Source organism: Hyla sarda, chromosome 6 (assembly GCF_029499605.1).
Source record: "Hyla sarda isolate aHylSar1 chromosome 6, aHylSar1.hap1, whole genome shotgun sequence".
In the NCBI taxonomy this organism is placed as follows: domain Eukaryota; kingdom Metazoa; phylum Chordata; class Amphibia; order Anura; family Hylidae; genus Hyla; species Hyla sarda.
In genome coordinates, this window is record NC_079194.1 from 105,436,365 (window position 1) to 105,463,963 (window position 27,599).

The 27,599-nt window shown below is 44.3% G+C and overlaps 1 protein-coding gene across 2 annotated transcripts in view; it reads right to left on the reverse strand.

Annotated features, from left to right (window-relative positions):
- Positions 1 to 224: 224 nt before the first annotated feature.
- Positions 225 to 27,599, reverse strand: part of TAFA4 (TAFA chemokine like family member 4) — a 300,070-nt gene continuing 272,695 nt past the window's right edge. The window contains exon 6 of one of the 2 annotated variants that reach the window (XM_056524573.1): positions 225 to 809. In XM_056524573.1, the coding sequence (XP_056380548.1) occupies positions 762 to 809 (48 nt within the window). In that variant the 3' untranslated portion in view covers positions 225 to 761. Of the gene's footprint in view, positions 810 to 14,290; positions 15,153 to 27,599 lie in introns of those variants that run through there. The other variant, XM_056524574.1, reaches the window with a different exon arrangement.

The following is a 27,599-nucleotide window of genomic DNA, read 5'->3' on the forward strand; positions in this document are numbered from 1 at the left end:
GACATCACGAGCACAGTGCTCTCTGCTGACATCTCTGTCCATTATATGAACTGTCCAGAACAGCATATGTTTGCTATGGGGATTTCCTTTTACCCTGGACAGTTCCTAAAATGGACAGAGATGTTAGCAGAGAGCACTGTGTTTCAAACGCAAAAGAATTTCCACTGTGGTATTCAACAGCTAATAAGTACAGGAAGGATTGAGATTTTTTAATAGACGTAATTTACAAATCTGTTTAACTTTCTGGCACCAGTTGATTAAAAAAAAAAGTTTTTCACCGGAGTACCCCTTTAATTTCCCTTTTTCATGTAAATTCACTCCATTGGGAAGAGTGTAAACTGGAGCTGGGCCTGCTCTTGAACTTTTCCTGCAAACTGTTTCAATTGTTGCCTCAGCACATTGGAGGACAGGAAATGGGGTCCACCCTCCATCTACACGGAACATGCACCCACCAAATTTAATTTCCATTGTAAACTATGTTACTATGTTACTATGAGAAATATCATCAGTGAGACCTAGACTCTAGTGGCAAGTGACTGTCACCTTCAAATGTGGCTGTCTTCTGTCAAACCTTTGGGGCTCCTTCTTGTGATCTGAGGTTGAGGATCTTTCAGTACTGTGGTGGGTCAGGCTGACAATGCCCTTGCAACCAGGAAGAAAGGGGAACAAGGCAAACTTGAGATGCAATACAAGTAAAATCTACTCATTGTACCATATATGTGGAAAAAAAACAAAGGATATACTGAATGCTGCAAGTTGTTTCAGGTAACAAATTTTGATTCTTTAGGTTTCATTGTCTTGAATATACCCTGTAACACACAAAATACAAAGACAATAATAATAAAGAACTACTGTATATTATCTCATCTTAGTTTATTCTGGTTGATTTATTGTAAGAACATTGCCAAATAATATTAACTTCTAGGCATGTAAACTCATGAAAATGGTCATATTCTCATCTAACTAAATAACATTCTTTATTCTAAACAGTTTTCTTAAGGGCAACCATGAAGTACATGCACTGCACCATTGTCTGAAGAATATTATATCTGATTGATGGAAAATGATACGTAGTAATCTACTTAATTGGATAGAAAGAAAAGCCATGAACTTAAAACAATACAAAGAAAACATAAGAAGTCATAAAAAAAGAATCTTAACAAATTCCCATCATATACCTGCCTCACAATACTGAAAACAATCCATCTAAAATGCACGTGCCACACACATCTAGCAGAGGTCCCCCTTTTTTGTCTTTTCAGCTGGACCAATATTAAGTTTGAGTGATTTTTTTATATTATTGTTGGGTTCCAAAAAACATAATAGTGTTGGTTACCATGCAGTATCAATAACGAGTTAACTTTATTGCATGGGCCAGTACAAATCCGACAATACCGGATATAAATGCGTTTGTTATTAGTGTAGCTCGCGAATATTCACAATGCAAATTTTATTCGCGAATAACGCATATTCGCGAATTTGCGAATATAGCACTATATATTCGTAATTACGAATATTGTTTTTTTTTTCACAGTACACATCACAGTGATCACCTCTCCCTGCTTCCAGCTTGTGTGGTCTAAAGAAGGCTCTAATACTACTGTGTGAGACTGGCGTACAAATGTTCGCATATGGGAAAATTTGCATATGCTAATTTTCGCATATGCAAATTTTTACATATGCAAATTTTCACTAATGCAAATTTTTGTTTATGCTAATTTTAGCATATTCTAATTTTCGCATATGCAAAAATGTAACACGAATATTACGAATATGCGAATTTAGCGAATATATGACAAATAGTCGTCCATATATTCACGAAATATCGCGAATTCGAATGTGGCCTATGCTGCTCAACACTATTTGTTATGTTTTAATTCATAAAAAAAAAATTTGCCACATTTTGAGAGTTATAACTTGTTAGGCTAACACATGAAAAAACTGTCAAAATCCCCTAAAATATTACTTTTAATGATAATATTTGGTAAAAAAAAATAATAACTATACATATATAGCAAAACTCTACAATATAGTAGACTTATTTAGGTGGTATATGGTGGGTATCAATAGGAAAATATTTTTATGATCATTCGCAATAGTGATATATACAAAATACAGAATGATGCCACAAAGGAAAGTTTTTGACTATCTATAAGGGTGCATACAGTCATGGCTGTAAATGTTGGCACCCCTGAAATTGTTCTAGAAAATGAAGTATTTCTCACAGAAAAGGATTGCAGTAACACATGTTTTGCTATGCGCATATTTATTCCCTTTGTGTGTATTGGAACTAAACAAAAAAAAAGAGAGGAAAAAAACTAATTGGACATAATGTCACCAAACTCCAAAAATGGGCTGGACAAAATTATTGGCACCCTTAACTTAATATTTGGTTGCACATGCTTTGGAAAAAATAACTGAAATCAGTCGCTTCCTATAAACATCAATAAGCTTCTTACACCTCTCAGCCGGAATGTTGGACCACTCTTCCATTGCAAACTGCTCAATGTCTCTCTTATTGGAAGGGCTCCTTTTCCCAACCGCAGTATTTAGATCTGGACACATTGCTGGCCACTTCAGAACTCTCCAGCGCTTTGTTGCCATCCATTTCTGGGGGCTTTTTGATGTATGTTTTGGGTCAAACCCAGCTTTCTGACACTGGGCTGTACAGTGCAACCCAAAATCCGCTGGTAATCCTCAGATTTAATAATGCCTTGTACACATTCAAGGCACCCAGTGCCAGAGGCAGCAAAACAATCCCAAAACATCATTGAACCTCCACTATATTTCACTGTAGGTACTGTGTTCTTTTCTTTGTAGGCCTCATTCCATTTTCGGTAAACAGTAGAATTATGTGCTTTGCCAAAAATCTCTATCTAGTTCTCATCTGTCCACAAGACATTTTCCCACAAGGATTTTGGTTTACTCAAGTTCATTTTGGCAAAATGTAGTCCTGCTTTTTTATGTCTCTGGGTTAGCAGTGGGGTCCTCCTGGGTCTCCTGGCATAGTCTTTCATTTTATTTAAATGTCAATGGATAGTTTGCACTGACATTGATGCTCCCTGATCATGCAGGACAGCTTGAATATCTTTGGAATTTGTTTGGGGCTGCTTATCCACCATGCGGACTATCCTGCGTTGACACCTTTCATAAATTTTTCTCTTCCATCCACACCGAGGGAGATTAGCTACAGTGCCATGGGTTGCAAACTTCTTGATAATGTTGCGCACTGTGGACAAAGGCAAATCTACTGTAGATCTTTGGAGATTGACTAGGAACCTTGAGATTGTTGATGTTTTTCAACAATTTTGGTTCTCAAGTCCTCAGACAGTTCTCTTCTCCTCTTTCTGTTGCCTATGCTTAGTGTGGCACACACAGACACACAATTCAAAGACTAAGTGAACTTCTCTCCTTTTTATCTGCTTTCAGGTGTGATTTTTATATTGCCCACACCTGTTACTTTCCCCAGGGGAGTTTAAAGGAGCATCACATGCTTGAAACAATCTTATTTTTCCACAATGTTAAAAGGGTGCCAATGATTTTGTCCAGCCCATTTTTGGAGTTTGTTGTGACATTATGTCCAATTTGCTTTTTTTCCTCCCTTTTTTGGTTTAGTTCCAATACACACAAAGGGAATAAACATGTGTATAGCAAAACATGTGTTACTGCAATCCTCTTCCATGAGAAATACTTCATTTTCTAGAAAAATTTCAGAGGTGCCAACATTGACGGCCATGACTGTATAGACAATCAGTAATTTACAAAATGAATATAAAGTGACAGTTTGCTGGAGATGGAAAGCCATATAAGCAAAGATGTGACAAACAAATGCTGGCATGGAATAAAAACAGGAGAAAATACACGTCATCCGATTAGTCCCGCACCAGAAAAAATACCAAAGTCTCCTATATGGAGTAACATAACAGCTCGCCGTAAAGCATACTATATATAAACATGATACTTGCAGTATACTTTATATACACAAAGGCATCATAATGAAAAATTTACCACATATGATGATGCATCATCATACCACCCACAATGATTAAAATATTTTTAAGTGACTCACAAACAGAAAATGTGAAGGCCCACATAGATAGCAACCAAAAAATAACCTCAACGCGTTTCCCCCTAGTTCGATATTAGGTAGGGTTCCTCAGGAAGTGTCAAAAATAAGTAAAGAAAAATCAAAGAACTATGCTCCGTATGGAAAACTCTGGCTTTTTTTTTTTTGTCACATCTTCGGTTATATGGCTCACCATCTCCAGCATACTGTAAGTCCCGTTTTATTCATTTTGTAAATTACTGATTGTCTATGTGCACCCTTATAGATAGTCAAAAACCTTCCTTTGTGGCGTCATTCTGTAGTTTGCATATATTACTATTGTGAATGATCATAAAAATATTTTTCCCATTGATACTCATCATATACGACCTCAATAAGTCTACTATAGAGATACATGTACAGATAATATATATATAATACATATACTATAGCGTTTTGCTATACATATATATATATATATATATATATATATATATATTATCATGAAAATTTTTATTTTAGGGGATTTTGGCAGTTTTTTCATGTGTTAGCCTTTGTGCTACTTTTTGCAGAAGTGAAACAAGACACCTGGCTCCGCCTCGGGATTTCGAGCACGAGTGTGAAAGTGTTGTCAGCGGGCTACACGCTAATGATGTACAGCTACTTGTATGGTGGTGCTCACGCAATGATAGATCAGGCAAAAAATCAAAGTCCAGAAGAAATGGCCTGAAGAAACGCCCTGCGGGCGTGAAACGGCACTGTCGCTTTGAACGGGGCTTTGATTCACCTCCTGCCCTGCCGCTGACATCAACCCGTATGTAGCCGCTGCATGATAACTTCAATAAAATTCACAGCATCAAATTGGTGAGTGATCCGCTCTTTTCTTCATTTCTTCTGGACTTCGTTTTTTTGCAACTTTTTGCCTTGTTACTTTTCAGTTGACATAGTCATCTGAGTCGTACATATATTTTAGTTCTTATTAGCACCATTTTTTTTTCTAATCAAATTATATTTTTTCATTTTATTTATAAAAAAGAATTACCGGTACTCTACAAGCTTTGTTAATTTAGTTTAAAAAAAAACAATACTTTGGATATATCACTATAGTGCACCAAATATAGAAAAATTTACACAACTATCAAATTGGACAAATAGACAAATCTTTACTATGGCACTAGCAAAACATGCGTTGGGGTATGTATGCTTGGATCTGTCATTCCACCTTGGCTTTATTTTCTATATATTAAAATTTGGTGCATGTGGTGCTTTCTTATAATAGTTGCTTACTTGCTGTACTCTATTTTACTCTATTTTCTAAAGCTTACCTTTCTTAATATATATATATATATATATATATATATATATATATATATATATATGTGTGTGTGTGTGTGTGTTGTCCAGTCTGTGTGCTGGTGCCTTTAGATATCTTTAACCTGTTAAGGACCAAGGACGTACCGGTACGTCCCGAGTCCTTTCCCTTTCTATAACGCGGTACCACGACGTGTGAATGATCGGGCCCAGCCGTTGTTAGACCCGTGGCTAATAGCGCGTGGCAATGATCGTGGTGCCGCGCGCTATTAACCCTTTAGACGCGGAGTTCAAAGTTGAACGCCGCGTCTAAAGTGAAAGTAAAACATTGCCGGTTAGCTCAGGGGGCTGTTCGGGATGTCCGCGGCAAAATCGTGGCATCCCGAACAGCTGTGGGACACGAGGAGGGTCTCCTACCTTGCCTCCTGGTGTCCTATCGCTGAATGACTGCTCAGTGCCTGAGATCCAGGCATGAGCAGTCAAGCGGCAGAATCATTGATCACTGGTTTCCTATGAGAAACCACTGATCAATGTAAAAGATCAGTGTGTGCAGTGTTATAGGTCCCTATGGGAGTTATAACATTGCAAAAAAAAAGTGAAAAAAAAACTGTATAAATAAAAATAAATATAAACATATATGGTATCGCCCCGTGCAGAAATGTCTGAATTATAAAAATATATTGTTACTTAAACCGCATGGTCAATGGCGTACGCGCAAAAAAATTCCAAAGTCCAAAATAGTGCATTTTTGGTCACTTTTTATATCATGAAAAAATGAATAAAAAGCTATCAACAAGTCCGATCAACATAAAAAGGGTACCGCTAAAAACTTCAGATCGCGGCGCAAAAAATGAGCCCTCAAACCACCCCATACGCGGTAAAATAAAAAGGTTATAGGGGTCAGAAGATGACAATTTTAAACGTATAAATTTTCCTGCATGTAGTTATGATTTTTTTCAGAAGTACGACAAAATCAAACCTATATAAGTAGGGTACCATTTTAATTGTATGGACCTACAGAATAAAGAGAATGTGTCATTTTTACCGAAAAATGTACTGCGTAGAAACAGAAGCCCCCAAAAGTTACAAAATGGCATTTTTTTTCAATTTTGTCTCACAATGATTTTTTTCCCGTTTCGCCGTAGATTTTTTGGTACAATGACTGATGTCATTACAAAGTAGAATTGGTGGCGCAAAAAATTAGGTGCAAAATTGAAAGGGTTATGATTTTTTAAAGGTAAGGAGGAAAAAATGAAAGTGCAATAACGGAAAAAACCCTGGTCCTTAAGGGGTTAAATGTGATCTTTCTATAGTACTTTTTCAATAAAGATTTGTCTTTTTATCCTATTTGATAGTTGTGTACATTTATCTATATTTAGATGTATTATAGTAAATGCATGTACACAGTTACCTACCTATTTTGGCGGGGTTTTTGGTTGGTGATATATCACTATTGTCAAAGCTTGGAGAGTGTTATGTTTAAGCAGGCTTTTAGGCATTACATAAGGATTCTAAAAACACCAACAATAATCCCCAAGTCACGGATCACCACTTCCCAGGCTGTAAATCAGAGGCAGATTTCTATAAGGAACTTTGATAAGTAAATCGGCAACAAATATACAGCAATTCTCAGAAAAACCTGCAGCAAATCCGCAACAAATCTGCGGCATGTGAACATGCTCTAAATCAGTTTTCCTTTAATTTGGTTTCCTAGGATATATTGACACCATAATGTGCATGATACCTAAAGTCCACAGCTTAAGAAAACTACCAGTTATAAACTTCACATGAAAATATTTTTGGAGATACAGTTGCAATAAAAAGTATGTGAACCCTTTGGAATTATATGGATTTCTGCACAAATTGGTCATAAAATGTGATCTGATCTTCATCTAAGTCACAACAATAGACAATCACAGTCTGCTTAAACTAATAACGCACAAAGAATTAAATGTTACCATGTTTTTATTGAACACACCATGTAAACATTCACAGTGCACGTGGAAAAAGTATGTGAACCCTTGGATTTAATAACTGGTTGAACCTCCTTTGGCAGCAATAACTTCAACCAAACATTTCCTGTAGTTGCAGATCAGACGTGCACAACGGTCAGGAGTAATTCTTGACCATTCGTCTTTACAGAACAGTTTCAGTTCAGCAATATTTTTGGGATGTCGGGTGTGAATGCCTTTCTTGAGGTCATGCCACAGCATCTCAATCAGGTTGAGGTCAGGACTGTGGACAACAGTAGAAGAAAACACTCTGAACTACAGAACTTTCTGCCCAACAAACAGGTAAGCAAAACACACACATGCTGCCAAAACATATGACACATGTATATTGCATGAAAAAAAAAAAAACTTACAAAGAAGATGCCATATAGTCAAAAAAATTAACCACTGGGGTACCCCTTTGGGTTCTCCTGCAAAATGTCTTGATAAACTTGGGAATTAATTTTTCCTTTGATGATAGCAATCCGTCCAGGCCCTGACGCAGCAAAGCAGCCCCAAACCATGATGCCCCGACCACCATACTTCACAGTTGGGATGAGGTTTTGATGTTGGTGTGCTGTGCCTCTTTTTCTCCACACATAGTGTTGTGTGTTTCTTCCAAACAACTCAATTTTGGTTTCATCTGTCCACAGAATATTTTGCCAGTACTGCTGTGGAACATTCAGGTGCTTTTGTGCAAACTGTTAACGTGCAGCAATGTTTTTTTTTGGACAGCAGTGGCTTCCTCTGTGGTATCCTCCAATGAAATCCCTTCTTGTTTAATGTTTTATGTATCGTAGATTTGCTAACAGGGATGTTAGCAAATGCCAGAGACTTTTGTAAGTCTTTAGCAGCAACTCTAGGATTCTTCTTCACCTCATTGAGCAGTCTGCGCTGTGCTCTTGCAGTCATCTTTACAGGACGGCCACTCCTACGGAGAATAGCAGCAGTGCTGAGCTTTCTCCATTTATAGACAATTTCTCTTACCATGGAGTGATGAACAGCAAGGCTTTTGGAGATACTTTTAAAGATACCTTTCCAACTTCATGCAAGTCAACAATAATGATGAGCGGCATTGCCCATATTCGAATATTCGTCCTATATTCGCGAATTACGTGTATTCGTTATATTCGCATATGGAAATATTCGCATATGCAAATTTTCGCATATGTGAATATTCGCATATTCACGTATTCGAGGAAGAAAACAGGGGGTAGGCAACATTACTATTGGTTGCTAGGGATGTTGTTGATAACCTCTGACAAGTGTACTTGCATCATTCTAATTGGCCCACAAGTGAAAAGAAGGAATATGCAAATATTGGAATATGCGAATATGCGAATATTCACATATGCGAAGATGCGCATATACGATAAGAAGCGAATATTCGCAATTTCAAATATATAGCGAATATATTCGCAATATTCACGAATTCCCGAATTTGCGATATTTGCGATAAAAATTCAAAATGCGAATATTCGCGCCCAACACTAGTCAACAATTTTTAATCGTAGGTCTTCTGAGAGCTCTTTTGTGAAAGGCATCACTCATATCAGGCAATGCTTCCTGTGAAATGCAAACCCAGAACTGGTGGGTGGTTTTTACAGAGCAGGCCAGCTGTGTTACGCCTAGCGCTCCGGGTCACCGCTCCTCCCCGGAGCGCTCACGGCGTCTCTCTCCCCGCAGCGCCCCGGTCAGTCCCGCTGACCGGGAGCGCTGCACTGTCATGGCCGTCGGGGATGCGATTCGCACAGCGGGACGCGCCCGCTCGCGAATCGCATCCCAGGTCACTTACCCGTCCCGGTCCCCTGCTGTCATCTGCTGGCGCGCGCGGCTCCGCTCTCTAGGGCGCGCGCGCGCCAGCTCTCTGCGACTTAAAGGGCCAGCGCACCAATGATTGGTGCCTGGCCCAATTAGCTTAATTGGCTCCCATCTGCTCCCTGCCTTTATCTGACCTCCTCCCATGCACTCCCTGGCCGGATCTTGTTGCCTTGTGCCAGTGAAAGCGTTTAGTGTGTCCAAAGCCTGTGTACCTGAACTTCTGCTACCCATCCTGACTACGAACCTTGCCGCCTGCCCCCGACCTTCTGCTACGTCTGACCTTGCTTCTGTCTACTCCCTTGTACCGCGCCTATCTTCAGCAGCCAGAGAGGTTGAGCCGTTGCTAGTGGATACGACCTGGTCACTACCGCCGCAGCAAGACCATCCCGCTTTGCGGCGGGCTCTGGTGAAAACCAGTAGTGGCTTAGAACCGATCCACTAGCACGGTCCACGCCAATCCCTCTCTGGCACAGAGGATTCACTACCTGCCAGCCGGCATCGTGACAGTAGATCCGGCCATGGATCCCGCTGAGGTGCCGCTGCCAAGTCTCGCTGATCTTCCCACGGTGGTCGCTCAGCAATCGCAGCAGATTGCCCAACAAGGACAGCAGCTGTCGCAGTTGACCGCCATGTTACAGCAAATTCTGCCTCTGCTACAGCAGCAACCATCTCCTCCGCCAGCTCCTGCACCTCCTCCGCAGCGAGTGGCCGCTCCTAACCTCCGCTTGTCCCTGCCGGACAAATTTGATGGGGACTCCAGACTCTGCCGTGGATTTTTGTCTCAGTGTTCCCTGCATATGGAGATGTTGTCAGACTTGTTTCCTACAGAACGGTCTAAGGTGGCGTTCGTAGTGAGCCTTCTTTCAGGAAAGGCCTTGTCTTGGGCCACACCGCTCTGGGACCGCAATGATCCTGCCACAGCCACAGTCCAGTCCTTCTTTGCTGAAGTCCGAAGTGTCTTTGAGGAACCTGCCCGAGCCTCTTCTGCTGAGACTGCCTTGCTGAACCTGGTCCAGGGTAATTCTTCCGTTGGCGAGTACGCCATACAATTCCGTACTTTTGCTTCTGAACTATCCTGGAATAATGAGGCTCTCTGCGCGACCTTTAAAAAAGGCCTATCCAGTCGCATCAAGGATGTGCTGGCCGCACGAGAGATTCCTGCCAACCTCCAAGAACTCATCCATCTAGCTACCCGCATTGACATGCGTTTTTCTGAGCGACACCAAGAGCTCTGCCAGGAAAAAGACTTAGATCTCTGGGCACCTCTCCCACAGCATCCTTTGCAGTCTATGCCTGGGCCTCCCGCCGAGGAGGCCATGCAAGTGGATCGGTCTCGCCTGACCCAGGAAGAGAGGAATCGCCGTAGAGAAGAAAATCTCTGTCTGTACTGTGCCAGTACCGAGCATTTCTTGGTGGATTGCCCTATCCGTCCTCCACGCCTGGGAAACGCACGCACGCACCCAGCTCACGTGGGTGTGGCATCTCTTGGTTCTAAGTCTTCTTCTCCACGTCTCACGGTGCCCGTGCGGATTTCTCCTACAGCCAACTCCTCCCTCTCAGCCGTGGCCTGCTTGGACTCTGGTGCCTCCGGGAATTTTATTGTGGAGTCCTTTGTTAATAAATTCAGCATCCCGGTGACCCGTCTCGCCAAACCGCTCTACATTTCCGCGGTCAACGGAGCCAGATTGGACTGCACCGTGCGTTACCGCACAGAACCCCTCCTGATGTCTATCGGACCCCACCACGAAAGGATTGAGTTCTTCATTCTCCCCAGTTGTACCTCTGAGGTCCTCCTCGGTCTGCCATGGCTCCGGCTTCATTCCCCCACCCTTGATTGGACCACCGGGGAGATAAAGAACTGGGACTCTGCCTGCCATAGGAAGTGCCTCTCCCCCCCTCCCAGTCCCGTCAGGCAAACCTCTGTGCCTCCTCATGGCCCCCGTCCTGGTGTCACACTGCCCCGTGCCAGGCTTCGCCCTCTGCCCTCCCTCCCCATTCCCACTCCTGCTGTACTGCCTGCCGTTGAGGAAACCCTCCATTTTTTCCCGGTGTCCTCATCCCAGGGGAGGCAGTTGCCGGTCAAAGAAAAGGGGAGACCTAAGGGGGGGGGTACTGTTACGCCTAGCGCTCCGGGTCCCCGCTCCTCCCCGAAGCGCTCACGGCGTCTCTCTCCCCGCAGCGCCCTGGTCAGTCCCGCTGACCGGGAGCGCTGCACTGTCATGGCCGTCGGGGATGCGATTCGCACAGCGGGACGCGCCCGCTCGCGAATCGCATCCCAGGTCACTTACCCGTCCCGGTCCCCTGCTGTCATCTGCTGGCGCGCGCGGCTCCGCTCTCTAGGGCGCGCGCGCGCCAGCTCTCTGCGACTTAAAGGGCCAGCGCACCAATGATTGGTGCCTGGCCCAATTAGCTTAATTGGCTCCCATCTGCTCCCTGCCTTTATCTGACCTCCTCCCATGCACTCCCTGGCCGGATCTTGTTGCCTTGTGCCAGTGAAAGCGTTTAGTGTGTCCAAAGCCTGTGTACCTGAACTTCTGCTACCCATCCTGACTACGAACCTTGCCGCCTGCCCCCGACCTTCTGCTACGTCTGACCTTGCCTCTGCCTAGTCCTTCTGTCCCACGCCTTCTCAGCAGTCAGCGAGGTAGAGCCGTTGCTAGTGGATACGACCTGGTTGCTACTGCCGCAGCAAGACCATCCCGCTTTGCGGCGGGCTCTGGTGAAAACCAGTAGCCTCTTAGAACCGGTCCACTAGCACGGTCCACGCCAATCCCTCGCTGACACAGAGGATCCACTACCTGGAAGCCGAATCGTGACAAGCTGTAACAAACACCTCCAATCTCATCTCATTGATTGGACTCCAATTGGATGACACCTCACTCATATTAGCTCTTGGAGATGTCATTAGTCTAGGGGTTCACATACTTTTTCCACCTGCACTGTGAATGTTTACATGGTGTGTTCAATAAAAACATGGTAGCATTTAATTCTATGTGTGTCATTAGTTTAAGCAGACTGTGATTGTCTATTGTTGTGACTTAGATGAAGATCAGATCACATTTTATGAACAATTTGTGCAGAAATCCATATAATTCCAAAGGGTTCACATACTTTTTCTTGCAACTGTACATAAGATAAATTAAACATCATTGGGGAGGGCCTTTTTTTAAGACTTTCTAAAATACTGCATAACATACAGTATCTGGACACAAAATTATGGGTACTGGTGGGTTATGTGGGGATATATAACAGAGCCTGATGTTCTAAACAAGTTGTAGACATTTTATCCTTCTAATTTATTTTTCTTTGGATGTATGTAACCAGGACAAAACTTAAAGGGGTACTCCACTGACCAGCCGTGACATCATGACCACGCCCCCTCAATGCATGTCTATGTATTGAGGGGCGTGGCCTGTAGAATACCCCTTAAAAGCTCTGGGCCCCAGCAATGTTATTTTATGTGACAGTGGGGCCAATAAGGTCATAAAGCACCAAGGCCTGGGTGCAAATATGACTACTGACCACATACACTATAACTATGCCACAGAGTCTAAGGCTTGTTTTGCAGTATTTGGCTTAGTATGTTGCAACAGTATTTGTAAGCCCAAATCAAAAATGGAACCCAAAGAGAAAAAAAACACAATAAGATGTGTAACTTTTCTGTGTTTTGAACCCACTCATGTTTTTGGCTTACAAATACTGACAGAAAATACTGAGCCAAATACTGCAGTGTGAAACCAGCCTTAAGGCATTATTATACAGTGCACTTATCAGCTGAACAGACCTACATTGTCCCCTGTAATTGGGCCAGAAATCACACAAGAGTAAAGCAAAGGCTCATTTGTCAGCTGATCAGGCTCTGTTGACCCGTCAAAAAATAAGATGGATGAATGCAGCATAGAGCTACACCAATGATGCAGCGATTATTAACGTAGCCCTAGCCACCCATCACTTTAGCCGTGTAAAGGACCTGTAAATGTGTACCGATCTACGAGACAGTACACTGTATGGGGTTGGAGTGTCTAACAGTGTGTTAACCTCACACAGTGTGTGTTATCCACACATAGCAAAATGCGGTGTTGGGACATCCTTATGCACCTGGGATCAAGATAAGGCCAGTAATTGAGGAGTAATGTTACACTAAGGTTTGTGTAATACATTAGGATAGCTGATCTTAACTTTAAGTACAATATGTTAACTGCCAGGGATCAAGGCTGGCTATATCTGGAGTATTTTGCAAATGGGGCTTCATTAAAAAAAAAAATTTTGTCTATATGGGCATCACCAGACTGGTCTATGTTTGCTCTTCTTGCCTGAATTTATGTCAGTATGAAGATCTGAACCTGGACATGTATTCAGAAGGATCTTTTAGACTGTAGACACATCTTCATAAATGGGACCTTAAAAACTATAACATTACAAATTGATGGACTTTCTTGCCAGATAATTATCCTCGTAAAGATGAGAGAAGGAAGAAGACCATTGTATTCCCTGTTGGTATGGAACCTGGCCAACTCCAGACTAAGAAGCTTGCAAGACCTCATACTGTATGTTCAGGCCAAAGAATGATGTTCAGCAAATGGATGACCAAATTAGGCAAAAAGCCTGCCACATGACCACAGCATCAAGTGTGAGGATCTGATCATACATGTTCAGCATTACTGTGTTTAAAGGGGTAATCCAGTCAAAAATAATCTTCTGTCTTGTTCTGGGTAGATCAAATTAGCACAGATTTTTCAAAGCTTCTTAATGGTCTATTCACACGTACAGTATTATGTGAAGATTTGATGCGCAGGATTTTCTGCTGCAGATTTCAATGTAAACTGAACACAGCTTGAAATCCTGTGCATCAAATCTGCGCAGAATACTGTACGAATAGGGGTTAGGGGTTAAGATGTCCCATCGTGAGGGCTACAATCTGGCCAGCGTTCGGAACCAAATGTTCAGAACGCTGTTTTTGCGCTGCGGGGTTCCGCCACTGCCCATGTGATGTCATGACCATGCCCCCTCAATGCAAGTCAATGGGAGGGGGCGTGATGGCTGTCACGCCCCCTCCATTAGACTTGCATTGAGGGGGCTTGATCGTCACGAGCCTCCAGTGCTGCACCGACGATCTAAACGAACGCCGGGTGCAGCAGGGAGATTGCAGAGGTCCCCAGTGGCAGGGCCCCTGTGATCAGACATCTTATCCCCTATCAGTTGCATATAGGATGAGATGTCTAGGGGTGGAGTACCCCTTTAAGAGGCATACCTTTTGTATGCCTCTCAGACATTAAAATTTACTCATAATCTTTAACACTACAAAACAAAGCTCTTAATGGCTTTTTCATGGTATGTATTTTCAGAGGTTTTGGAAAACAGAGGAGGTCTTCTAACACCAGAAGATCATTATTTGGGTGGATCTCCCCCTTAAATAATCCAAAGTGAACTGTCACAAAAAAAAAAAAATATGGGTTTACCATCCTGGGCCCACAATAATGAAAATTGCAGCATGATACGGGTTGAACCAAATGTCCATAGCGAAAAGTGAATTTTCTGCATTTTTGAGTGTCTATTCCATGTCCATTCATGTCATATATTACAGTGATGATTTTGCGTACTGAAACAGTTAAATTGTCTAATGTTTCCTTTTTAACATTTTCTTTGAGGTTCCAAAATTCATTGAAGCATTCTTGCATCTTAATATTTGAAGAGATAATTGAGATCCAGAGATTAAGTCCACATGGTTCTTTATGATCACTAAAAACTCAGCCACTGCTATCAGCAAAAATTAAACTGATCAAGTTTTTGGTCTTTTTTTGTTTTAAAGCTCCACTGGATACATGTTTGAGAAGAAAAATATTGTGAAAATGTTTCTGTTTGTTAGCACAGTTCTTAAAAAGATAAGTCTCGCTGTCCAAAAGGGAGACTGAGTGCACATATTGTCAGGGAGGTGCAACAATTCTTCACTCTGTTGCCAGGTTTTCTGTTTGCTACCGTGTTACCTGCAAAAATAAAATATAAAATAATCTTAAAAAAATAATAATTTAAAGTAAAGATAATACATATGCCAAAAATATGTATTCCATATCTACTGATATAGGTCTCTCTCTGACAATGTTAAAGGGGGCAACTGGCAGTTCTTATAAAGGAAATCTCTGGCTACAAATTTTAAGGGAAGCACTCGCTGACTGGTTTAAGGAAACTCAAGCAATGTTAAAGGGGTTATCCATCATAAGGTGAGCATGTACCTGCCAGGCAGTAATGGATATGCTTAGGCAGGATCTGTACTTGTCTTGGGGCTGAATGGCTATGTTGTGAGATTACCATAATACCATTCCTACTGGGTATTTTCTGTTGGAGTTTGTTCTCTCAAACTACAAATCCCATAGTTCCTTGTAAGTGCGAGGTCATTTTCCTCCCTCCCACATATCAGATACCCCACCCATTAAAACACAAAGGAGCTGCATTCCATTCAAAAGACCAGTGTTTTCTAACCAGGGTTCCTACAGCTGTTGCAAAAATACATTAAGTTGCAGAATGATCTCTCCCACCTAGTGGTCGCTCCCACCATTGAAGCAGAACAGGCTACCTTTGCACACCTGACTAGTGATGTCATGTCTCAGCCTCACTGCAACCAGGGAAAACCTGAGACTGAGTAATTTTGTATGCTGTTAAAAAAAAAAAAGTGGGGCGAAAATTACAGAAGAATTGCGAAACCACTGTCACACGCATACAGACACTATATTATGAAATACGCTAACTTTACAACTTCTTTAATGGGGCCACTTTGTCTAGCAATGTTAGGAACTGTTTATAGAAACACTCTGGTGCGATAAATAAAATACTCTGGTTGGAGGGGGCGTGGCTTGGCGGTTGAGATGAGCGGTCGCATGGAGTAAGTGCTCCCGTTCAGGACCTGCAATTTCATTATCCTGGACTGAATCCTGGAGACTTTGACCCCACGAACCCGACTGAGGACCCGTAATTTGCCTCCTCAACCGGATCAAGCTAAACAAAAGGACCGCACGGCGGTCGAGAAGCTCAGAGATTATGCCCGCGCTGAAAAACAAGATGGCGCTGGGCAGGCCGAAGCGCGCTCTGCAGCAGTAGGGGTGAAGGGCCTGCCGCCTGATCTCCCAGACTCTCCTGAACTGACTCTGCGGGAGGTTAGTGACACCCTTCTCATGGCCATACAGAACTGTCGGACATCTCTTACCGGCAAACTGGAGGAGGTACGGGTGGACGTCGGCCTCCTGCGTCAGGACATGCAGACTCTCCGTGAGCGGGTCACAGAGACGGAGTCCCGTATCTCAACGCTGGAGGATTCTGTGCAGCCCTTGCCTTCCTCCCTCCGGGAGGTGCAGGAGCAATTGGAGGGCGCCCGGCAGAAAAATGATGATTTAGAGAACTGGCTGCGCCGGAATAACATCAGGGTGATTGGCCTACCTGAACGGGCGGAGGGCCAGAACCCCGGGGCCTTTGTTGAAACCTGGATTAAGGAACTCTTCCCGGACACTCAGTTTTCAGCGGCCTATGCTGTGGAGAGGGCACATAGAGTTCCTGCTAGGCCGCCGGTTCCTGGGGCACCCCCGCGCCCGCTGTTGGCGCGCTTTCTCAACTGTAACGACAGAGACATGATTCTCCGTTCTGCTAGACGACTCCCTGAGATCAAGGTGCACAATGCTAAGGTATCCATTTTCCCTGATTTCTCATCTGACCTGCAGCGCAAGAGGGCCTCCTTCACATCCGTGAAGGCTCGGCTGAGGGAGCGTGGTGTGCCCTATTCTATGGCTTACCCTGCACGCCTCCGGGTGGTGGACGGAGATCGAGCCATCTTTTTCTCCTCCCCGGTCGAGGCAGACGACTGGCTGCGCGGGCGGCGCTGATCCGGGACCTCCCGTTATCGACTGTGACCTGCTATCTTGCACTCAGACTGGGATGGCTCCGAGGGCCCTTCTCTTCTATTTCTTCTCCCTCTTTATGAATGGCTGCAGCTCGGGACCTCTAGGCCACGGAACAGGTACTGTGCCCCTTTCCCATACCTGGATGCCCCCTTCCCAACTGGTCCCCTGGACTTCCACCTTTTTCCCCGAGCCCTGATGATATATTCCCCCCCCCCCCTCCTGATCCACGAGACTGTTCTTTGTGGCAGACCTGTGTCACTGTCTGACCGCCTGATTGTACCGTGGACTATGCTCTGGGCACCATGTCGGACGCTCTGCTGCACCTTTGCTAGGTTCCAGCTCCCTGACACTCTGGCATATCCGCTCAGGGGCATACAGTGAATTTTATCCTGGACTACTTCTATAACTCATACTGTGGATGCTATCAGGATGTCGGTACCGGAAGGTTTTTTTTTATTTTTATTTTTATTTTTTTTTATTATTTCTATGTGTCTTATCTCCCTGGACTCTCCACCCTCCGCAATATACACATCCCCACTGATTGCTGCTGGTCGGGATGTAACCTGGCATATTTGCTCACACCTACACCGTCCCCCCCTCCTCCCTTTCCCCTTTTCCCCCCCCTCTTCCCTTCCTTTCCTTTCCCACCCCCCCCTCCTCCCTTCCTTTCCCCCCCCCCTCCTCCCTTCCTTTTTTTTTTCCCCCCTCCTCCCCCCCTTTCCCCCCCCTCCTTCCTCCCCTTTCTCCTCTCTTCCCTACCCTTTTCCCCACACCTCCCTTCCTTTTATTAGGTTCTCCTACCCCTTTCCCAATCCATGTCCGCCTTTCCCTTCCTTTTCTCTTCCTTCCTTCCCTCCCCCCCTCTCCCCCCGCACGTGTGCACTTTGACTTGTATATATTCTTATGCCCTTCCCCGAGCGGGATTTGATGCTACTTTCTCTTTTATCCGTCTGTTTTTCCCAATGGCCTCTGATACCTCTTCTCCTCTCCCCCCCTTTTTTTTTTCTGCCTTCCCAGCTGCCCTTGCCCTCCCTCCCTTAGCCATTCTTCATTCTAAATCTCTCTCTCGTCTCTCTTGTCCTCATCTCTGGTGCTCGGACTTGTTCCTTTCTCTAGGGGCTCCCTCCTGGTCTGCTCTCGACTTACATTCTCTTCTGTCCCTACTTCTGGGTCACTATCTATGCATATATTGTATAGGTCAATTTCTCTATTTTTGCATATGTAAGCAGGTTCTCCCCACTAGATGGAGCTGTTGCTCTTCTGATGCCTGATTGGCTTCAAGTATACATTGTTCTATGTTCTCTTTGGTTAACTGGTTATATAATTGTTAGGGGGATGTTGCTTTGTATATATACTCTACCTCAGATGCTATCTGGTGAATGTGTTCGGCCATTGATTGCTTATCTGTCATGTGTCAGCAGACCCGTGCGTCCTTGTCTTATATTGTCTGGTGTGTGGCTGTTGTATGTATATGCCCGTGCAATGCTCTACTATGGCGAGTCTTAGAGTGATGTCATGGAATGTTAGGGGTGTGCGTACACCGCGCAAGCGCGCCCTGATATTTGCACATATTAGAAGACACCGCCCTCATATAGTAGCTCTTCAGGAGCCCATTTAACGCCTGATAGAGCCCACCTTTTGTCTAGGCCTTGGGTCCAGTGGTCTCATCATTCCTTCCATTCGTCCTATTCTAGAGGGGTTTCAATATTGGTTAGTAGATTGGTGAGATGGGATCCGGTAACGGTTCGTAGGGATCCTCAGGGTCGTTACATTTTTGTACATGCCTACTTGAACAATGTCCCGTATGTGTTTCTTTTCATCTATAATCCTCCCCCTGCCTCTATGGAAATATTGCATAAGGCTGTCACTTTTGCTGCTGCATATCCCTCAGCACGGGTCCTCTGTATGGGCGATTTTAATATGGTGTTAGACCCCACACTGGATCGTCATAGCGCTAGAGGTACTGTCCTGGCTACTGGCGGGGATTCCCTTTCCTCATTTCTGGGGGAGGTGGGGTGGGTTGACATATACCGTGAAAGGTTCCCACATACTAGACAGTACTCATGTCACACTTTGGGACGCCATGCGCTGTCCAGAATAGACCTGGCGTGTGGTAACTCGTTGTTTATGTCTCAGGTCGCCGCGATCTCCTATGAGCCGCGTGCTATATCTGACCATTCTCCCCTATTGCTTGATGTCTCCATGGTCGGTTCTGGCACATCGCGTAGATGGAAGATCCACCCCTTTTGGTTGGATCAGATTGGCCCTAATGATAGAATCCCTGATCAACTTCAGATATTTCTTGAGGCTAATACCCCCAAGGGGTCCCCGGCACTGGTGTGGGAAACGTTGAAAGCCTATCTGAGGGGGTGCTTACGATCTACTATTTCATTCATCAAGAGATCTACAGTTAGGAGAGAGGAGGAATTGGCTCAGAGTTGTGCACAATTGGAAGCTCGTTATGTGGCGGACCCGTCGGAGGCTAATGAGATCTTGTGGCTACGGGAGGGGCGACAATATATGTTGCACCTCCACGAAAAGGCCAATAGGAAATTATTCTTCACCAAACAGTTTTATTTTGAGCACGGGAACCAATCTAGTAAGTTACTGGCTCATATAGTCAGACAGAACTCCTTTGTTGCTCCTATTCTTAAACTCCGGGCCTCGGATGGGTCCATCATGTTGGGTAATGATGAGTAGTGTTGAGCGGCATAGGCCATATTCGAATTCGCGAATATTCGCGAATATATGGACGAATATTCGTCATATATTCGCGAATATTCGCATATTCGTTATATTCTCGTTTTATTTTCGCATATGCGAACATTCGCGTATGCGAAAATTAACGTATGTGAATATTAGCACATACAAAATTAGTATACGCGACAATTCGCATATGCGAAAATTAGCATATGCTAATATTCGCATATGCGAATTTACGCACGCCAGTCTCACATAGTAGCATTAGAGCCTTCTTTACACCACACAAGCTGAAAGCAGAGAGGGATGATCACTGTGATGTGTACTGTGAAGAAAAAAAAAAAAAAAACGAATATTCGTAATTACGAATATATAGCGCTATATTCGCGAAATTCGCGAATTCGCGAATATGCGATATTCGCGAATAATATTCGAATTGCGAATATTCGGGAGCAACACTAATGATGAGCTGTTACAATGTTTCTCTACGTTTTATTCTACTTTATATACTTCGCAGGTGCAGTATGGTGTTGCTGAGTTGGCTGCCTACCTGGACGGCATTGATTTTCCTAAATTATCGGCTGAAGATAGGGACTTTTTAGATGCTCCTCTCACTTTACTAGAGCTGCAAGAAGCTTTGGCAGACATGGCCAGGGGCAAGTCTCCGGGCCCTGACGGCCTCCCTTTGGAGGTTTACTTGAAATATAGTGACGTACTCCTGCCTTCCCTGCTAGCAATGTATGACAGAGCCTTTACTGATGGGGTCCTGCCTGATTCCTTATATGAGGCGACGATTGTTGTCCTCCTAAAACCTGATAAAGACCCTATGGAGTGCGGTTCCTACAGGCCTATCTCCCTATTGAACCTTGATTATAAACTTCTAACTAAAGCCCTGGCCAATAGACTGAATCGGGTTGTATTATCGCTTGTGCATCATGATCAATCCGGTTTTATGCCAGGCAAATCCACTTCGGATAATATCCGTCGTGTCCAAACTGCCGTCCAGGTGGGTGGTGTTCTGGGAGGGGACTGGGCCGTGGCGTCACTTGATGCAGCTAAGGCCTTTGACTCGATTGAGTGGGGATACCTCTTGGAAGTGCTTTGTAGGTTTGGCTTTGGTCACAATTTTAGGTACTGGGTCTCCCTCCTCTACAGGTGTCCGCGGGCCCAGGTCCTTGTGAATGGTGTGTGTTCTCCCCTATTTCACCTAGGTCGTGGTACACGTCAGGGGTGCCCCCTGTCCCCGCTTCTGTTTGCGGTGGCGGTGGAGCCCCTTGCTTTGCGTATACGTCAGGATCCTGGTTTCCGGGGCATGTCTGTGGGAGGTAGGGAGGACCGCATAGGCCTTTATGCCGATGACATGGTTCTCTTTGTGTCTGACCCCACTACAATGATCCCCTATGCGATCGACCTGATGGATCGTTTCGGATTTTTTTCGGGACTGTTCATTAATTGGTCCAAATCGGCGGTCATGCCTCTACTGCCTAGAGCGTGGCCCCCGACGTTGGGTGGTCTCCCGGTTGTCACTACATTTAAATATTTGGGGGTGTATATCAATAGGGATCCCATGCTGGATCTTGAGGTCAATGTTCTTTCCCTCCTGCCCTACATTAAATCTAAGTTTAGGATATGGGCTCAGCTGCCACTGTCCGTCTCTGGACGTATTAATCTTATCAAACTTATTGTTCTCCCCAAATGCTTGTATGCCCTAGAACATGCTTCTGTTCCTGTCCCTAAATCCTTTTTTGATTCTGTACATTCCCTTCTGTCCCCGTTTATTTGGGGACCTAGCAGACCTAAGATTAGTCTCACCACTCTCCAGCGCCCCAAGCTGGAGGCGGGTATGTCCCTTCCCGATTTTTACTTATATTACCTGGCGGGGCAGTTGAGATATATTAGACATTGGGTTCTGGGTGACTCCATGCCTGACTCTGAACAATGCCTGGATAGGTTCGTCCCCTCAGTGTCTCCCCGGATGCTTTTAGAAAGTCCTACTCTAGGGGGTCGTGCTTACCTACCTTCACATAAGCTGGCTGTAAAAGTGTGGCGGGCCGCTAAGTCGGTATATGGATATGCTGATATCCCGTCTGATACCCCTCTATGGCACAACCCCTTTCTCATCCATGTGGGTGAGACTCTAGACTCTGTTTTTTGGATGAATGCTGGTGTGCTCACTCTGGGCGATGTGTATCGGGATAATGTTTTGTGTTCCTTCGAGCAATTGCAATCAGAATATGATTTGCCCCGACATTGCTTCTTTAAATACCTGCAGCTCCGTCATGCATTGTCAACACAGTTCCCTGCTGGACGTGCACCCATATCGGCATTCCCTCTTATTGGTATTTTAAAATCGCAGGGTCCTAGGGGACTGGTGTCCATCCTATATACGCACCTCATTCAGGCCAAGAACTCCCGTTCCCGGTTGCCGGCTGTCCGACACTGGGAATCTCATATTCCCAATTTGACCAAAGATGATTGGGAGGAGATGCTTTCCTCCCATATGGTGGTGTCTCCTTCTGCTAATAATAAACTGATTCAATTAAATATTATACATTATAGTTACATCACCCCCGTTCGTTTGCATAGAATGGGTCGTTCTGACTCGGACGCCTGCCATAGATGTGGTGCGGCTAAAGCTGATTTTTGGCATCTTATCTGGGCTTACCCTGATATAAGATCCTTCTGGCAGGATGTCCTTGGTCTTCTTGCCACAATTATCCAACCTTCCCCGGGGTGTGACCCTCTGATTTGTTTATTTGGAGTTCTGGATGAGGAAGTGTGGCCACATTACGTGCGCACTTTATTGCGAGAATCCTTATTTTTTGCTAGGAAGTCGATTGCCCTCAAATGGATGGACCCTGGCCCGCCTTCCCTGTCTCAGTGGAAAGCTTTGGTTAATGCTATGATACCCTTCTCCCATTGACCCAATGTTCATTCTCTGCATCCCCTGAGGGGACTTAAGGTCATGATTGCCCTTCCCTTTCTAGATGTGGTTGTATATACCCCTTTGATTTATGTATGTTAAGATGTTGTGCTGGATGTGTGTACTCCCTCCCCTCTGCGGACGCATGGGTCTGCTTTAACATTAGAAACATTATGCTTGGCACTCGTGACTAGATGTGACGATATCTGCTGAATTCTACACTACGGCCTCTATTCAATATTATTTTGCCAATTTTATATTACATACCATCCCCGTTTTCTTTTCTTTTCCTTTTTTCGATCACCTTGTTCACCCTCTTTTTGTGTTAAGGTTTCTCAACTGGCTGTTCTTGGTTTCCTCAGACTGTGCCCTCACTGCACTGATTACTGCCGGATCTTTATATGATATTATGTCGTTTACATTCTGCTTACTTGTACATGTTCTCAGTGCCTTTTTTTTTTTACTTGTGTACTCCGCTTTATACCATTTTGCTCTGTGAGGCGATTTGTCTGATGTTTGTTTAATCTTCAATAAAACGTATTTAAAAAAAAAAAATACTCTGGTTGGCACTTGTTATGGGGGCATTTTCTAGCTGACACTGTACTCCATCAAAAAAAAAAAGTTGATAAATTTTATTTATTAAATATTTTAAATAAACAGAAAAAAACTGTACTTACTTCCCTCAGCCGTAGCCTCTGTTAATGTAGCACCCAGTCTCCTCCACGTCCTACTACTGGGGGTCAATACGTCATGTTGCCAATAACTGGCCACAACAGTGTCTCGCCTCAGCCAGTGAGTGACAATGTGACATAAATGACCATAGCCTCAGTTTGCACCACAAACCACTTCCTAGTGCTGAGGTCGATACATCACATTGCTGCTCAGCCACTCACTTACCAAGGTGAAACATCACTGCAAGGCTAAGCGTCAATGTCACGTATTGACCCCCAGCACTAGGAAGGGGAGGATGACAAAGACATGGTAACAAGGGGGAAACAAGGGAGGTAAGTACTGTTTTTTTTTTTTTTTTTTTTTTTTTTTTTTTTTTTTATATGCACACAGCCTGGGCATATATATATATTTTTTTTAAAGGTCACACTATGCCTTTTCTAAAGGGGAACTTAAACAAAGCTTATGGAAACGCTCTGGCTGGCATTATTTATTTTACACTTCCTAGCAGATTTTTATTTTATTTTTTTAAATAGGGGTGCGAGAAGAATGTGTGGTTTTGAAGCTTGTAACAGTAAAGCAAGGGGCCAAGTATTGATGGCTGCACTAGAGAATATGGCAATACAATAAATGCAGACAGTTCTACAAAATGTGGAACTCACTATAGACTTTACTTGAAAGAGGCAAAGAATTCATGGTGGTTCTCACCAAGTGTCACAAACTTACTTACAATATACACACACATTTTATTACCCCTTGTGACTAGGGATCACTATTAACAGTCCATTCAACTCTGGTGACCGCTGCTCTCTGTATACAACACTCACTCTTGCCTCAAGATCTACTCACAGTTCACTTGACACCAGCATCAGTGAAGTTTAATCATCTTTTTCTCCTGCTCACTCACCCAGGGACACACTTTTTCACCCTGGCAGTATTCTCTCACATCTTCACACACTATACAGTATCTCCCTTGGTCCAGCATCGCACTAGTCATTGTCACTCACTAATACTGCCTCAGCCTAGTTCAACACTGCATTTTGCCACAACTGTTCTCAAGTGCATGCCTAGGGGTTCTCCGGTGCTTAGACATCTTATCCCCTATCCAAAGGATAGGGGATAAGATGCCTGATCGCGGAAGTCCCACTGCTGGGGACCCCTGTAATCTTGCACACGGCACCCCGTTTGTAATCAGTCCCCGGAGCGTGTTCGCTCCGGGTCTGATTACTGTTGATCACGGGGCCGGCGGCGTGTGACATCACGCCTGCGCCCCCGTGTGACCTCACGCTCCGCCCCTCAATGCAAGTCTATGGGAGGGGGCGTGACAGCTATCATGCCCCCTCTCGTAGGCTTGCATTGAGGGGTGGAGCGTGACGTCACACAGGGTGGAGGCGTGATGTCACACGCCGTCGGCCCTGTGGTCACCGGTAATCATGCTCCGAGGACTGATTACAAACGGGGTGCAGCGTGCAAGATCACGGGGGTCCCCAGCAGCGGGACTCCCACGATCAGGCATCTTATCCCCTATCCTTTGGAGTACCGCTTTAAGTGAGAGCCACAGGCAACGTGAACTTGTATAAATGTAACCACTAAGCATGAAGTGCCCCATCTGTGTAAAGCGTTCGGAGCAGCACCATAATTACCAGAAGCCCCTTTTCTTACACAGAAGGGTTGACTACAAGGCCACCGCACACATCTGACCCCTCTTAAATGCTTATTCATCTACCAATCAGCATTTACCTTTGGGACATACCGTATATACTCGAGTATAAGCCGAGTTTTTCAGCACGATTTTTCGTGCTGAAAACGCCCCCCCTCGGCTTATATTCGAGTGAACTCTCCGCCTGTCAATCCCTTCTCAGTGGTCTTCAACCTGCAGACCTCCAGATGTTGCAAAACTACAACTCCCAGCATGCTGGGAGTTGTAGTTTTGCAACATCTGGAGGTCCGCAGGTTGAAGACCACTGATGAAGGGATTGACAGGCGGTGATGATAATGGGGGGGGGGGATGATGACGAGGAGGATGATGACGAGGGGGATGATGACAGGGTGATGATGGGGGTGATGATGACAGGGGGATGATGACAGGGGGATGATGACAGGGGGATGATGACATGGTGATGATGATGGGGGTGATGATGACGGGAGTGTTAATGACAGGAGTCTGAATGATGACAGGGTGATGATGACGGGAGTGTTAAAGACAGGAGTCTGGATGATGACATGGGGGGATGATGTATTTCCCACCCTAGGCTTATAGTCGAGTCAATAACTTTTCCTGGGTTTTTGGGGTGAAAATAGGGGCCTCGGCTTATATTCGGGTCGGCTTATACTCGAGTATATACTGTATCATGCTAGCCCCTGCTACCTCCTAAAAGCAGCATGGTGCATGAGGCAGAATTTACCAGCACCATGTTGCTTATCTGCCCATATAAAACATTATGTCAATGAAATAGCAAGTAATGCAATACAATGGTGTGCACAAAAAACACAGATTGCCATCACAAATGACAGTTTCCATAGCAATAAACATATTGTACAGTATCCTCACACCATGACAGCACTTAGGGAATAGGCACATACTATATAACTCTTCCATTTTCACATTCCTTACACATGGCTGGCATTGTAAACAGGAGCACCGTTCATTGGAGCACTTACTAGCATTGTAAAAGGAAATATTCGGCAGTTTTGTGTCTTTGAAACTGCTATCAGTTCCATATAGAGCAACCATTCAATTGTAGCAGCACAGAAAATACAAAAAATTATCTTATAATTTGCCAAATGGTGCACGTCTCACCTGTTTTGGTTCTAAAGGTCTTTGTGTCACAAAAAAATATATAAAGAGTCCCATTTACTGCACCGTGCAACTTTTTAGCTCATTTGAAGTATTTCTTAAGCATGCTTGAGAAAGGCCCCAAATGAGCTGAAACGTTGCATGGTGAAACAAGTGGGATTGTTCTACTTTAAAGTGCTGCCTGCTTCATACATCCTTTAGGTCTAGATACATAATGGGGAGAGGGGTTACAATATACCTAAACTTTGTCATGTACATTGCATGTTCAAAAAACATGTAGCATCCTGTTCACAACTGCCCAGGAAGCAGATTTTTCAGGCCATTTTTAGGGGCCAGAGAAACACAAAGCACTTAGCATAAAAGGTCCACCTCCTGGACACCTGGAATAGCAGTGCCTGGTACGCTACAAGACTGTTTTTTCTCATCATTGAAACTGCTTGATAGGAATTTTAGGTAGTTTTTAACTCCTATCCTCTCCAATCCTCTATATGGATTTGTCACCAACTTTTTAAATTCCCTTTATGGGCGGAACTATCATTTTGTGACACTGGCTATCATTAAGGGAGCATAGGCAATAGCCAGGGAAGGGTTTATGTGGTAAACTTTGAGCAGTATTTCCACTCCCTGACATATTTTTTTCTGGCCACATGGAATGCTGGGAAATCACGTCCAGGTGTGGGTTCTATGCATGAAAATGGGACAAAGTGCTGCACTGAGGTAAGAGAAGCATATTACACAGTATTATAACTTGGCATCATGGGCTCAAAGACTGAAGAAGAAAAAAAATCCTTGATTATCCCTTTAATTACTTTTTTTGGGTGGGTGTGAAGTAGCCCAGCACTCGTCACCTGTGCCAAATAAGGCGAGAGCTCAGCTGTTGCATGACAGCAGGACTATTGTTCTAACTAACAGGAGCAGATAGCCTTGGTAATTAATCCCTTAGATGCCATAATCCCAATTGGATATTTGGCTTCAAAGGAACCCGGCGCACAGCACTGATCGACCAGACAGGTGGATAGACTAAAACAGATTTATTGACCAGAATGCAACGAGTTTCGCTGCGCATGCGCAGCGAAACGCGTTGCATTCTGGTCAATAAATCTGTTTTAGTCTATCCACCTGTCTGGTCGTTCAGCGCCGTGAGCCAGGTTCCGTTGAAGCCAAATATCCAATTGCTGCATATGCTCCAGAGGGCAGCAGACGACCTATCTTACATACCTTTTCCATTGATGTGTATGTGCTTACACAACCACCCAGGGGGAGCCACCAATTTATGTACTAAACTCACACTTTGGGTCCAAACAATACTATTCTATGGAGCGCTTATTTCCATTTCCCTATAATCCCAATTTGAGCCAGTATCTAAATGGTTTCTGGGTATCTATCATGCCCTGGCACCCAGACGAGACAATCAATGTAATGCAGATGGGTTTTATTGGCAGCAGGGGGCCTAAGG